Below are 15,620 nucleotides of genomic sequence, written 5' to 3' on the forward strand. Positions count from 1 at the left end.
AGAGGATGCAAAAGACGCGACTGATGTAGCATGCATTTTCCGCTTGGAGTTGATTTCTTTTTTTTTTTGTCATTTGCACTGCAGGCGCACATCGGATGGGTAATAAAATGTGTAATAAAAACTTGTTCGGTGTGATCAGGGCCTTAGGGTACATTTTGTTATTCATTCCAGATATATGTGCTGCCTCTACACATCCATGTGAAGGCAAGGCTTGTCAGACTACTTAGAAAGCAATGAACCACTGACCTACTTCCAGTAGGAAGTTGAAATTGGGGGACATGTAATTAGAGCTCTAAAGCTTAACTTTTCGATCTCAGGTGAAAAATCGATTCTGTTGGAGACGTCCAATGGGGGGGAGGTGATCACCAGTATGGGGAAGTCCCAGAGTAAAATGAGAAAATATAATACACCGGTATTTTGGAATATGGAAAAAGCACTTTATGTAAAGCACTTTGAATTGCCACAGTCTATGAAATGTGCTATATAAATAAACTTGCCTTGCCTTAAACAAAAGCAAGTTTGTTTTCAAAAGCTAACATTAAAAAAAAATGCACTCAGACCATGCAGGTTTACCTTAATTTTACATTGCTTTTATTTCTTTTGCAGAACAGTGCTTCATCCATATTGAACCTGATGGCTCTGCATGCTGTTTTCTCACCACAGTCTTACTTTTCTTGAGAGTTTTATTATTTTGTTAATCAGAAGAAAGTGCACAAATTAACATATTTATCTACACAATGCTCTAAGCAGTGTGGGCAGTTTGGACGCTTGATTTTAGTGTTGCTAAAAGTTCACTAAATGTACCTAGCTAAAAGTATTTCTACACAAGTGAAAAAGGAAATTTGGGTTTGTTAGCTCATATTAAGCCAACAGTCACAAATTTAGAGGTGAAATTTAACTCCAATTTTAAATTTGACAATGAGATTAGCGCTTTAGTTAAATCTAGCTTTTTTTAGATTAAGATAACTAGTAAAAATAACGCAATATATACTAAAACAATAGTTTAAGACAGTGATCCATGCTTTTGTGATCACTCAGTTAGATTACTGTGCACTGTACGTGGGGAGTAGCAGGTCAGCTGTTGCCTATTTGCAAATGGTGTAAAGTGCTGCAGCACGCCTGGTAAGTGGTACTCGCAAATATGACCACATTTCCCCTGTGTTAGCTTCGCTTCATTGGTTGCCAGTTCATTTTAGAAGACAGTTTACGATTCTTTCATTTGTTTTTAAATATCTAAATGGTTTTTCCCCACGTTATATCTCTGAGCTGATACACTCCTAAAAGCCCACTCTTTCTCTCAGGTCAGCTGATCAGCTTCTTCTGATTATGCCAAAAACAAAGCGTAATCTTACAGAGGATCGTGCTTTTGCTGTTGTGGGTCCTAGAGTTTGAAATGAGTTGCCACTGCCCATTAGACAGGCCTCTCTTATGTTCTCATTTAAACTTAAAACTATTTTTTTTTGGTATTTGTCACCTGTTCTTAATAACTGGTTATTTTAATTTATTTAGTTTAGCTACTACTGTGCTATTTTTGTTTGATATTTTCTGTACAGCACTTCTGTGTTTTTTAAAGTGCTCAATAAATAAAGTTTGACTTGACTTGACTTGTGTGAAAATGCTATGCTTATGTTTTGTTAATGTACAGTTTCAGCTTCTCATTTTTCTGTTGACTGCTGCCACCTACTGGTATGGAGAGTTATTTGCTTTCATGCAATCGAAGAACATACATTCTTGCTTCTTGTTGACTTTTGAAAGTAGTTTCATATTGTGTTCAAACACAACCCTGTGGCTTTCATTCAGAAGGCCTCTGAACTGATTTTAATAAAAATCTGTTCATTTTGACGTGATCAGTTTACCTTAAAAAAAATAACACATTTTCTTATTCTGGGTAGTAAAAGTATATGTGAAGTTTAGGGGTCTGGATGAAGACAGAGAAAGAGATACAGCTCCTGAAAGACGAAGACCATATTTGGATGGGTGATAAAATATGTAATAAAAAAATCAGGGTCAAGTTTCAGGAGGAAGAGAAAAAAGTTTGGTCTTTTTAAGGATGTTTGTGTGAGTTTCATGTCGAGCTATAAATGTGAGAAGAGAAATGTTTGAGGATGCACCTGGAATGTCTTAAAGAGATCAGACATGAGGGGTTTTACAGGCCGAACACACTCAAGTCACGTTAAGGACACACATTAATGTAAAAGGCCATACTTCATGCTTTTATATTAGTCTTGACTGTCACTAACTGTACTAACTGAAGAGAAGCTCGGTCAGAATTAAAACCGTATGTGAGCACGTGTGAGAGCATGTGTGTGTGTGTGTGTGTGTGTGTGTGTGTGTGTGTGTGTGTGTGTGCACTTGTTTGGGTGGTTTATGAGGACATACATTTATATAATGCCATGGGTATGACCTAGGTATAACAATGTTGATCATGACATGCCTTGCATCCTCATAAATCATAGCACGTAAAACATTGAAAATTACCCAGTCCAGTTTAGTGGCAAGATTAGTGTGAGACAATATATTAAGTATTTGTTTTACAATATAATAAACTTTGTGTCAATGAAGTCCATATTTATTGAAGATATGTATGTGTGCTTGTCCTGAAGCAGTTCGAGACCTTAGAGTGTTTTGCCTGACCTAGTCTTCAGCACAATCCAAACACACACTCCACAACAAATGATTTCAGTGATGTCTCTATTGTTTTAATATACAATAGAACTATCAAAGAGTGAGATCAGAGGTGAACTGTAATAACCATCAGTAAGCTCTCATAAAACAGTAATGTCAAAAACATACTCAAATGCATGTGAACTAGCCATGAGTGCAAATAGTCAACTAGTTCAGTACTCCAGAGTAAAAATCCACACTTAGCAGTTAAAGGTGCAGTATGTAAATTTGACACCCAGTGGTTGAACTAGGTATTGCACATGTGGTTTAAAACAAATGCAAGCGTAGGTTGCCAGATTGATGACAATAACAGGAGTCTGCCTGACTGTCAATGACTACCATGATCTAAATAAAAGCAACGACATGCGATAAAAGTATTATTTCTATATTAAAAGGAGTTTTTGTTCTAACCAACATCTGAAATTAATATTTTAGAAACAGTTTCCTTTTTTGCAGCTGATTAACATAAAACTGACAATGATCACCTCAGGTACACCTCATGGTGTCTGTTCAGTGGTAAATGCTAATAAAGTGAGTTTGAATGCCATTTCACATTACATTTACTGTCATACTACTGAAAGCAGCAGCAGATAATTTACCTCAGATCTTAAAAATGAAATCAATCATGTGAAATTGACTTTTTAGAACTGTGACTCAGTGTAAGCCAACATATATCAGTGATTCAGCATCTACATTTAATAATGTAAAGAGGTTCAATATGTATAAATTTGATTATAAACCTTACCATTTCATTTGAGTGCAGTGAGTGCACTACTCTGTGCTTCTGTATGGCTGTATTTTAATTTCTGTCGTGTTTCGTCTGGTGCAAACAGCCAAATTGCTTATCACTGCAAATCTCATTGCGTAGCGTGTTGTTAGGATATGGGGTTACAATAACCTGCTCACCTAATGTTTGCGTTTGTAATATTTATTTTATTTACTAATTTATAACCACCTCATGTGAAACTCTGAATCTGCTTCTCATTTTGGAGGCGTTTACTGTCCACCAAAGGTCGCATTTCGATCACGAACACACGCTTTGAGAGCCTTCGTAACTTCGTAACCCTGGGTGCTGAATTATAATTGGCTAAATTAGCATTGGGTGGGTTAAATTACTAAAACAAAGACAGGCATTCGGGCACGTAATGCACATTTTCAAAGCACAATATCTGACTTTAGCATTGTTTTTCAGATAAACAAGAATGTTCACTTAACATGTTTCTTAAATATCTGCAAACATATTTAGGTATTTTTATGCTTTAGTAGAGTCAAAAACTTACATACAGCACCTTTAACATTAGAACAGACCTGAATATCACAGTCATGAATTAATTTATTGAATGAGGTAATGTCCCAAGTAAGAAAACAAAGATTTTTAAAATGTTTTTATAATGACAAGTTTCCGACATCCAAATATTTACTAAAACTACCCATCTGACAAACTCTGGGTAATGAGTGCCCATGAACAAAATTAAAAAATAAGAAAAGTTATCCAGAAATCACATAATTTTATGCTTTAAATTCCACATTCACATTAGAACCTACTTTGAATCTTCATATAATGAGTTTTATTCATTAGGTAATTTATTAATTTACTTTGAATGTTTTAAAATAAACATTCAAGTAAATGAAAGTAAATGAATCTAAATAAGTTTATTTATTATTATTATTATTTTTTTTTTTTTCAAGTGCTTCCATAATGTCCCATAACGTTTTTAAATTGGAGGGGGGTGGGGGGGTCCTTGTCAAACTTTCATTGCTAAAAAACTATCAACATGCCACTATGACATCCAACTTTAAACAAAAAAAAATCATAGGGAACAAAGTCATATAAGTTCCATATAAGTTTTCACAAACATTGCTGTTTACATTTTTAAAGCGTTATGCATTGACGAATACTACTAACAGTCAAAAATAGCCCAATTGTGGATAAGGGAAGTTGAGGAAATGTAAGAAGTGGCTGAATGATATTGTTAATCTGCCCTGCAGAGATAATTTGCATAAAAATAAGTAAAAGTTATTGATGTTTTACTGTACATTTCACTTTAAAGTTTTGCTGAAGTGTTAACAGAGGTAAGTTTCTAAAAAATATCCAACTATGATTGGCTGCTTTTTAATATACTGTAAATCAGACAGATCTTTCCTGTTTAAGTGCACAATTATTGTCCAGAACAAATAGCTAAGGGCAGCGCAGTGGCGCAGTAGGTAGTGCTGTCGCCTCACAGCAAGAAGGTCGCTGGTTCGAGCCTCGGCTGGGTCAATTGGCGTTTCTGTGTGGAGTTTGCATGTTCTCCCTGCGTTCGCGTGGGTTTCCTCCGGGTGCTCTGGTTTCCCCCAAATACATGTGAATTGGGTAGGATAAATTTTCCATAGAGTGTGAATGAGTGTGTGTGGATGTTTCCCAGAGATGGGTTGCAACTGGAAGGACATCCGCTGCGATGACAAATGCTGGATAAGTTGGCGGTTCATTTCGCTGTGGCGACCCCAGATTAATAAAGGGACTAAGCCGACAAGAAAATGAATGAATGATTAAATAGCTAACTTAATCCCAATGAATAGTGTGACTATTGTTTGGGGTAATTATAATTAGCTTATATTAGAAACAGTTCAACAAAAACAAAAGGTCAGGTGTGTGAATTGAAGGGGGAGTCTCTGTATTTGATGGACAATGACAACATTGTGATCACCCGACCGTTAATGAGTAAATGTGTAATGAGACACTTTGAAGTGTTTAGCTAAACACCCCCTAAATCTTTCAACACAAACACTGCTGTTAACAATTAATATAAATGTAACCAACACTGTTAAAAGCCAGCCATAAAGACTCCACACAAACAAGACTACACATATAGGAAGTCTCCTGCTTAGATTATACTCTGAGAAAAAGACCCTAGTATTTTTACATGTACTGTAAGTTCTCTGGAGTTTTACAAGAGATCTCAACAATGTCTCAAACCGTGCTCAGAGATGCCCAGATATTAAAGTTTACAGCAAAAATGTAGATCATATTAAACTTATCAAATGAATAAATGATGTGCTGTTATTTGGTTATTTTACAGCTTTATTTGTTATGGTCCATTTTTTTTATTTGTGTCTATTATATTGTTTGTTATAATAATAAATAAATACAATTAAGTCAAACGATCAAATTCTAACATTCCTATTATATGACAGAATTTCAATGTGTTTAACCTGCAATATGTTTAAATCCATTTAAGACAACAAAACCAACCAAAATCAATCCAAAACAACAACAAAAACTCTTCCCCTAGTGTCAGAAGCACTCTCTACCATTCATTTTCAAGAGCCTACCATTCTCTTATTGGTCAGACTGATAAATAGTTGTGATTGGCCTGCCTTTTAAAGCGCAGGTCGGAAACCAGATGCCCATTGTTAGAGGTCTTATGGGGTCTCATATTCTGCCAATGATAGGCTCGCGAATGCTGGAGGATAGAGCTCTACAAAATCTCAACACAGGGGCTTCCTGAAACACTTCTGTCATAAAAATATGATGAAAATAAGACAGAAAAAACAAACGTCTTGTGGTAGATCAAAAATCATTTTGTGTATGCATAACATGATCTGAATTCTGTTTTTCAGCCCAGTGACATTTTTGCACCTTTATTTATGAGAGTATATGAACTATATTTTTCAAGCAGATTTACTAACAGCCTGCAAAAGTACTAAACTTTAATCTTATCAAAAAATAAACGCTGATGCAAGTCAAGAGTGGGGGGGTGTATGAGCGGGCCCTTCATAATGTCTTTTATTTAGCCCCCATGTTTATTTTTATTCCTAATTTCTGTTTAACTGAGAGAAGATTTTTTTCAACACATTTCTAAACATAATAGTTTTAATAACTCATCTCTAATAACTGATTTATTTTATCTTCGCCATGATGACAGCAAATAATATTTGACTAGATATTTTTCAAGACACTTCTATACAGCTTAAAGTGACATTTAAAGGCTTAACAAGGTTAATTAGATTAACTAGGCAGGTTAGGGCAATCAGGCAAGTTATTGTATAACAATGGTTTGTTCTGTAGACTATCCGAAAAAAATTAGCTTAAAGGGGCTAATAATATTGACCTTAAAATGATTCATAAAAAATTAAAAACTGCTTTTATTCTAGTCGAAATAAAACAAATAAGACTTTCTCCGGAAGAAGAAATATCATCAGACATACTGTGAAAAATGCCTTGCTCTTTTAAACATCATTTGGGAAATATTTAAAAAAGAAAAAAATTCAAAGGGAGGCTAATAATTCTGACTTCAACTGTATATTTTATGTTAAATACAAATATGAACTTGTGCATCATACTGTACTGTATATGTAATTTGCATATATTTCCATATATATTATATTTCTACATGGGTTGTGAGCAGTGGTGTAAAGTAACTAATTACAAATACTCTAATTACTCTAATTGAGTAGTTTTTCTCAGAAATTGTACTTTACTAAGTAGTTTTAAAACTGTGTACTTTTACATTCCCTTGAGTACATTTTTAGTGCAATATTGGTACTTTTACTCCATTACTTTCCTTCAACTTGCAGTCAGTACTTTATTCCTTTCTTGTCTATGGGGATTAGAAAAATCAGATTCCTGTCCAATCACACATAGAAGGTAAATTACATCATAATGGACTACCTGAAGACATGGGCGATTAATAATTGCAGCAAACTGTTTGGAAGCATTAAAAGTGTCCAAAAGAAGATGCCTCAAATTTTTACACTCAATGACGCAGAGACTGTTTAGATGCATGAGAAAATGACGGATGTATACTGTATGATGACTGAAATGGCCTTAAACACCCAGCAGGCACAAGACATCAACATGACGTCCGACTGACGTTGTACCCCAATGCCAAGGAGACGTTGCATTTTGTTTGAAAATGAAAATCGGTTTGACGTCAGAGCTCAACATCAGGCCAACGTCAATGTCCAACCTAAAACCAACCAAATATCAACGTCTAATGATGTTACAGCTTGAGTTGTGTTGACGTTACCACTATGACGTCTATCAGAAGGATTTTGGTTGCCATACCTGACGAATAAATATCAATATTTGACATATGACGTTGGTTTAAGATGTTGGCTCGACGTTGGATTTTGGTCACTTTCCATCACAACCTAAAATCAACCAAATATCAACGTCATTTGTCGTCGTTATTGGACATCGAAATAATGTTGTCCTTAGACGCTAGCTAGACATAGATTTAGGTTGTGACGTCAGATGACTAAAATTCAATCCTAATAATAACGTCTTATGATGTTGTGTGCCTGCTGGGCAATAACTAACTGCACTACAGAATGTTACGTTTACACACGTCCTCAATTAACATGTAAATGCATCAGCTTTTCACAGCATAATACGCACTACTCATGAGTACTTTTGAAAGGGCTACTTTTTACTCACAGTTTTTTAACAGTATATAGTATTTACAACAGGTACTTTTACTCTACTTGGACTACATTTTTAGGCAAGTAATGGCACTTTTACTTAAGTATGATTTTTCAGTACTCTTTCCACCAATGGTTGCGAGACTTGATAGAACCAGACTTAAGCACTGTGCATAATGTTTGTTCCACACACACACAAAATCTTTTTTGGCTGCTTTTTTAAAAGTGTTTATATGTTTGTGTATTAATATTACTCACTCGCACAATAAGATGCCATTGTCAAGTCCAGTTCTGAAGTCCCTGTCAGCAAAACTCCTGCCGGTCACTGCCTGCAACAAACACACACACAAACAAACATGTTTATCACACACCAGCTCAGCCACAAAACTCTATTTCTGAAAGATTTACAAGGTCTAAAAAGCACCAGTGTGTAGTTTGAAGTTTACAGCAGCGTTTCTCAGAGCAATTCCTGGCATTACAAGAGAGAAAATTCAAGATGAAAATCAACAACACAACAGGAAATGACATTCTATGACACAGAGAAAATCAAAGCTTATCCCAACTGCTTATTTCAGACCACTACTTCAGAGAGAGGAGGATAAACAAACAGCCGCCCTCTCTCTTTCTGACAACACAAAGCTAACAGGCTTGTCGTAAGCAGCCGTCATCCCGGCTAAATCTCTTTCTCAGGCGAGTATCCGTGCTAATTATTCCTGACATTTAGGATTTACCTTCTGTGCTGCTTGTGTTTTCCTTCCTCAGAGGGAAGAGACATAAGCAGGTTACGCATTCACAGTTTATAGTGCTTTAATTATTACGTAATGAAACAGTTAGTTTATTTTACTGCATTTTACAATCTTTTGTCAAAATAGCCGTGATCTACTAAACTCTTTTATATGAGTCCAGAAAGAACAACTTGGGTGGAGATTTAGGCTGGAGTTACACACTTTAGCCATATGATTGAGGTAAAAGACAAACACACCACAATGGCAATCAGGAACGCCTTTAAAAATACAAATTTCTGCCATATATAAAGCATATTTTTTAATGTTTTGCCAAGTAAACAGAGCCAATAATGCTAAAAATATACAGCTGAAAACAATTGTTTAGTTGTACGTATACACTACAAGCTAGCAATAAATGTTTAGTAGACATTCAAAGACTTATTGAAACAATAAAAAGGGGTAATTGCTAAATTAAAACAGTTAAAGAGAAAGCAGTTGTGCTTAATAAATGCTATTCTCAAAGTAAATGGTCTGTATAATTCATTAGACTGAATTGTTAAACTAACAATTGTTATGCGTCTGTGTATAAGCGATAGTGTTCTCAGAACTGTCAAAATAAAAGTCCTAATTATGACATTTATCAGCCAAGCGAAACCACATCGGCTGATTTTTAAAACATATCGAAGGACCACTTGAAACGATCTGATTCTTATAAATTTCATAAAGCAGGAAAGCTATAGATTTGCTATTATAGCAGACATTTGACCATCATCATGTACTCTAGATTATTATAGGAAAAATTTTAATAACACTATAAATTATTATTGGGTAAATGTAAATTTACTCATAATTTACTCACCCTCAAGTGTTTTAAAACCTTTATGAGTTTCTTCTATTAAACACAGAATCAAATACTTTGAAAAAACTGCAAATCTGTAAGCACAGACTTTTATAGTAGGAAAGACAAATACTATGGAATTCAATGGTTACAGGTTTCCAGCTTTCCTCAAAATATATTAGTTTTTAACAAAAGAAATAAGCTCAAAACTATGAAAGGAATAAAGGGTGAGTAAATGATGACACAATTTTCATTTTTGGGTGAACATCTTTAACTTCAATTAAATTTACTTAAATGAACATCTTTAGTCAATTAAATGGACTTAAATGTATTCATTCATTCATTTTCATTTGGGCTTAGTCCTTTTATTTATCAGGGGTCACCACAGATGAATAAACCACCAACTTATCCAGCACATGTTATACGCAGCGCATGCCCTTCCAGCTGCAATCCATCACTGGGAAACACACTCTTACACACACACATACACTACGGCCAATTTAGCTTACCCAATTCAATTCAGCGCATGTCTTTGGACTGTGGGGGAACCCACAGGAAACCCACGTGAACATGGGGAGAACATGCAAACTCCACACAGAAATGCCAACTGACCCAGCTGGGGCTCGAACCAGCGACCTTCTTGCTTTGAGGAGATTGTGCTACCTGCTGTGCCACCGTGCTGCCTGGACTACATTTTAATTAAATTTAATTAAATTAAATGATTTGTTCTTGTTAATTTTACTGGTTATGATCATGACTGCTTGGCATCACAGAACTGTGACTTTCTATACTTTATCCACCTGTTCATTGATGCATTATACAATATTTAATTCATATACCAGGAAATGTATGAAACGGCAGCATGGTGTTGGCAAAAAAAATTACACTATGATCCAAAAATTGACACTGACATTTATTTAGTTGTTTATTTTATTTATTTATTTATTGGATGTTATTGTTTACAAGAACAAACCTATTTTGGCAACTGTAAAATGTCAATTTTGAGTTTAAAAGAAGAACTACAAAAGTTTAAAGTATCTATATCTTGCATGCAATTACACACTTTCCACTTAAAGGGCATCTATGATGAAAATCAACTTTTTTGAATCTGTTTGGACAGAACTGTGTGTAGCTATATTGTGTCCACAGTCATATTGAGGTGATAGAAAGACAATAAAGTCTCTATTTTAAACTTTTCTGATGTTAAAACAGGATTCAAATCCCTACCATTTTGAGGCCCACCACAAAGTGATGTGTGGTTTTCCCCACCCACTGAATTGATTGACAGCCATGTATTAAGATACTATTTTGCATTTAAAAAGGTCATATTTTGGTTTTAGGGGTCTCCAACAACATGCTGATATGCGTGCAAGGTCAACAACACTTTGATTGTCTTATAATATGCATTTATTTTTACCAGCGACTCCCACATGAATCGTTCGGCGATTCATTTGTTCCCAAACCCCTCCTTAGCGCGAAGCTAATCTGCTGTGATGACCCAGTCTGTTGCGATTGGTCGACTGCGTTCAGCACGAGACAGAAAGAAAACCCCACCATGGCTATGAAATAGCAGCCAGAGAGTGTGATACCCCAATGCAGGAATGCAATAAATACAGACCAGCTCTACTCTTAAACCTAACCCCAAGTAATAACAACGACACAAATTCAGTGTTAATCCACACAGTGGCAAAAGTTGAACTACTTTAAAATTTTTGTGTAGGAACAGCTGATGGTGGCCATAGCAACAAACAGGAGAGGATCGCCAGTTCAGAAACGCATTTAAATCGGTAAAGGAAGAAGCGCGCGTCACGTTTTTAATGTGGTTTTGGACACAATATGTGAACAGCCCCATACAATTTTAACCTGCGAGATACAAGCACTGATCTATAATAGATACGTGCTTACAAGCCGCTCGGGGTGATTACAACTTATAACACACAATTAAACACACATTTTGCAAACTACACAAAACGAGGCAACAATTTTAATGACACTTACATGTTATAATTTGGAGTAAGAAGTAGAAACTGGTTCATTTGAACTGTAAAAGTTACCGACAAAGTCCCTGTCAAAGTCTGACAAAGTCCCATAGTCTCTGCTGCACCTTCAATCGCAAACGGCCGGCAAATCCCGCGTTGCAGTGATCGTCATCTTGGCGACATGATCAGTCCCATGATCCCCGCGCCTACGCTAATGTGTGGAGGGAAAGCGCGAGCACATTTTACGGGAACTGGAAGTACATACTTGGTAATGTACCGTATCAACGTCGATACAATCAAACAAAAGATCCTAAATCAACTCGATTCGTTTATTCAACTCAAATAGTCAAATAGTTCGCTAAAGAATCAATAGTTTTAAACATGCTGCATTTTTAGATTTGGCTGGATGTTTTCATTCACTTAGAGCTGTGTTACACACTGCATGGAAGCTCATTTTCATAGACCCATAATAGGGGCTCTTGTCTCTGTAGTAACGTGTATAATCATATCCATAAGACAGGACTTGTGTAAAGCAACTGGGACTAAAGGATCTGTTCAGCTCTCTGTGATCATCTGTACCTCAAGAATGAGTTTAAACGTTTTTAAAACAGTGCATGTTGGTAATAAAGACAATAAAATCGCTATGTAATTCATCACCATAGCCGCATGTCAGGACAATTATAAAAGAAGATACTTCAATCCCGGTTTGTGGACGTTAAATCAGGTTTATTTTGAAAATTAACATAACAGATATCCATACAGCAGTGTTATATTAACGTATTTCCTGTCACATTTAAGTGATAAACAGAGCAAAGTTAAATATATGTATGCGCTGACGTGTGTGTGTGTGTGTGTGTGTGTGTGTGTGTGTGTGTGTGTGTGTGTGTGTGTGCGTGCAAACTTTGTAATAACGTTGTGTGTGATTCATCATTGCAGAAAGCCTTGAATTAACTCCACAACAAATAACCACTGGGAAAAGTCTTACTGTATTCAGGGAGATCTTCTTCATTCCTGTCTGTCACTATGCTGCTTATCTACATGAAACGCAGCAAGTAAAAGCTACAAAGCAATCTCTATGGCTCTGACATGCAATTTGGAATGGGGGGCAGGAGAACTAGCTCATGTGCATTAAAGGCACAGGCAACAAAAACAGCTACAGTGTGCTAACAGCTCTAATTTCATATATTCAGAAAAGTATAATAAATAATATGATGGTTAATTTTATGAGCTGAAACTTTACCGACACATTCTGAAGACACAAAAGTCTTATATTAAATCTTGAAAATGCCTTTAATTTCTATATAATAAGTATGTAATCATTGTCATGCCTAATATATACATGTATAAATAATCAGCGTTAAATACATTATATCATATACTAGTATCATTAATTTATTAGGAAACAGAAAAGTGGAGCTCCAAAATGGCAGATGCATCAGACTCTGTCCAGTCCAAACAATGAATGCCTTGAACAAGTCTGGAACCTACATAAAACATCTAAAAACTGTTCAGAAGTGCACTTGTAGGTCTGTTTAAGATTTTTAATGACCATTTTGTGAGCCCGATGAACCATTTACAACCAGTTTTACTTTGTCCAAAAAGTATATTTATGACAGAAATGTCCATCATAAAGGCAGCATACTATTTTCCTCCAATTAGAAGGTTTATAAACACGGTCAGTTTAAACATCACCAGTTATTTGTGGTGCAGAGGTCAGCCGCAGACTCATAGATTCACCTCAACGTTGACCCATCAACCCATCAAAACTACACAGTAGTTTCTGGCAGATGCCTGACATTTCACAATCAAAAACAACTGCGCAGGTCGTCCCGGGCCACTCAATTAGTCGGTGGAATGCGTCCCCTTTGCTGCTGCACATGGAATGCATCCCGGTGCGTGTCCGCATTGTTTCCCTAAACAATAAAAAGATGTTTCCTTTTTTCTGCGACTCTGCATCCCGGCGGACATTTTAATGACATAACACAACCCATTCTCACGCATCCGTGTCCAAGTTTACCACTTCCCCGCCTTTGTTGTGCTCGGCAGGGGGCTCCTGTTTGGCACAACAGAGAAAACTGAGTAAAGTTACTAAACTAAAAAAAAAAAAAAACAGCACAGAGATTTTCTCATGAGAATAACAGCATGCTGAGTTCATTGTATGTACATGCTGATGATCTGAATTGTAGATATTTGACTGAAGTATTTATAAACAAGCTTGAAAATTAAATGTAAAATTATGATGATGATATTTATTATACATCATTACTCTATTTAAGTGATATAATGATGATGTGCTGAACTAGCCTAAAACAAAAATAAATCATTTTTACTAGGGATGCAATAAGGGTAGCACTTGTCTGAAAAACAAAATCAAAAATGCTTTGTTTTAATAATTTTTGTTTTTGTTAAAAATTATTCAGATTAATTTATTAATATTTTAATAGATTATTAAATTATTCCGATTTTTTTTTAACAGGCCATTAAATTTTTGATTGTAAAGGTTTACAAAAGAGCATAGAATCACCCAGAGGTGACACTCTATTGCGATTTGGGTAACAGCCAGTAGATGCTGCTAGTGTCACGCGGTGGCCATTTTGGAATGAAAATTACTATAGAACAACAGCATTTTATAAGACTGTAAAATAAACTATTAAAAGTGATGATTGTGATAGTAAGTGTTGTATTGTCATCTTTCCGGTTGTATTTCAGCTTTAACGTGCTTTTTAAATAAATAAATATATAAATAAAAAACAAAGCAGATGCTTGCCATCGCGACAGCAATAAGATCCAATGGACGGCCGAACGCTTTCACTCCAAAATGGTGGAATCGTGGGCTGTTGCTAGCTGCTGCTGTTGCAATGGAACATTCTATTGAGTGTTGCCTCTAGGTGATTCTAAGCTCTTTGGTTTTACTGACAGTAAACAAGTCCAGAGGCATCATTTTACATTGCCATGATAGCACAGTAGCGCTATTGCAAGCAGCAGGAACAAGTATACTACATAGAAATGTCCTGAAGGTGCATTATTTGAGTGGACTTTGCTTATCTGGTGAGCATAAGCAGTATATACCATAGATTAGTGTTGTCACGATACTGGAATTCGATACAAATTGGTACTGGAATTTTAAAAACGTCCATTTCCCACACAGTCATTTCTGTTGAGCATGTGAACACAGTGGCAATTAAGCGGTGATTAAGAACCTGCTCAACCATGCTCAAATGTCAGCAGGAAATGTTTTTAAAATATCAGTACCAATTCGTATCGAATTCCAGTATCGTGACAACGATGACAATGTAGATAAGTTTATGTGCACATGAGCAGAACATCTACAGAGCAGAATATTGAGCTACTTCGATGGCTAGTTGATGGTTTGCTTTGCCGCTCTTGTCCTTAGGTCAGCACAGCAACAAACCACCATTGCATTGCACAATTCATTTATGGCCTGTTTTTACTGAGTGGTATGGTACGGTATGTAAAAATATATACATATAATAATGAGCCATAGTTGACCCAAGCTCAAACAAACCTTGTCGTCATTTTGATGAACAGCCAGAAAGCCAAGAAGAAGAGCAAAAACTACCCTGTGCACCGTAGTTGTTTACAAGGCCATCTAAAGCACAAGTGGTTTCGCTTTCTCAAGAGAGTTCGCATGCGCGTCTATATTTGAAACAACGAACTTCGTGAGCTGATGATAATAACGTGCGTGTGATTATTGAAGGGCTTCTCACATCCGATCCTTTCAGAAACGGACAAACACGAGACTGACACGCAAAAAACAAAGGAGAAGCCAGACAAAACAAAGGAGCAAATGATTGTTTCAGTTACCTAAACCATGAACAAACTGCCATGTTTACCTATTATCATCAAATTTTTAACTATTATGAACTCGGAATGACAGAATTACTCTGTAAAAGAGGTTACATGTGCTGGTGAATATTAAAGATACAGATGAGAGGTTACTGTGGGCTACATGTTGCGTGTTGTTTTTGAACCCAAATAAGGACTAAATCT

The 15,620-nt window shown here is 36.0% G+C and overlaps 1 protein-coding gene across 1 annotated transcript in view; it reads right to left on the minus strand.

Annotated features, from left to right (window-relative positions):
• limch1b (LIM and calponin homology domains 1b) overlaps nt 1-15,620 on the minus strand; it is a 222,106-nt gene that overhangs the window by 140,142 nt on the left and 66,344 nt on the right. The window contains exon 2 of the mRNA XM_056472848.1: nt 8,326-8,396. Within this exon, the coding sequence (XP_056328823.1) occupies nt 8,326-8,396 (71 nt within the window). The remainder of the gene's footprint in view (nt 1-8,325; nt 8,397-15,620) is intronic.

This window comes from Danio aesculapii, chromosome 14, assembly GCF_903798145.1.
Source record: "Danio aesculapii chromosome 14, fDanAes4.1, whole genome shotgun sequence".
NCBI lineage: Eukaryota > Metazoa > Chordata > Actinopteri > Cypriniformes > Danionidae > Danio > Danio aesculapii.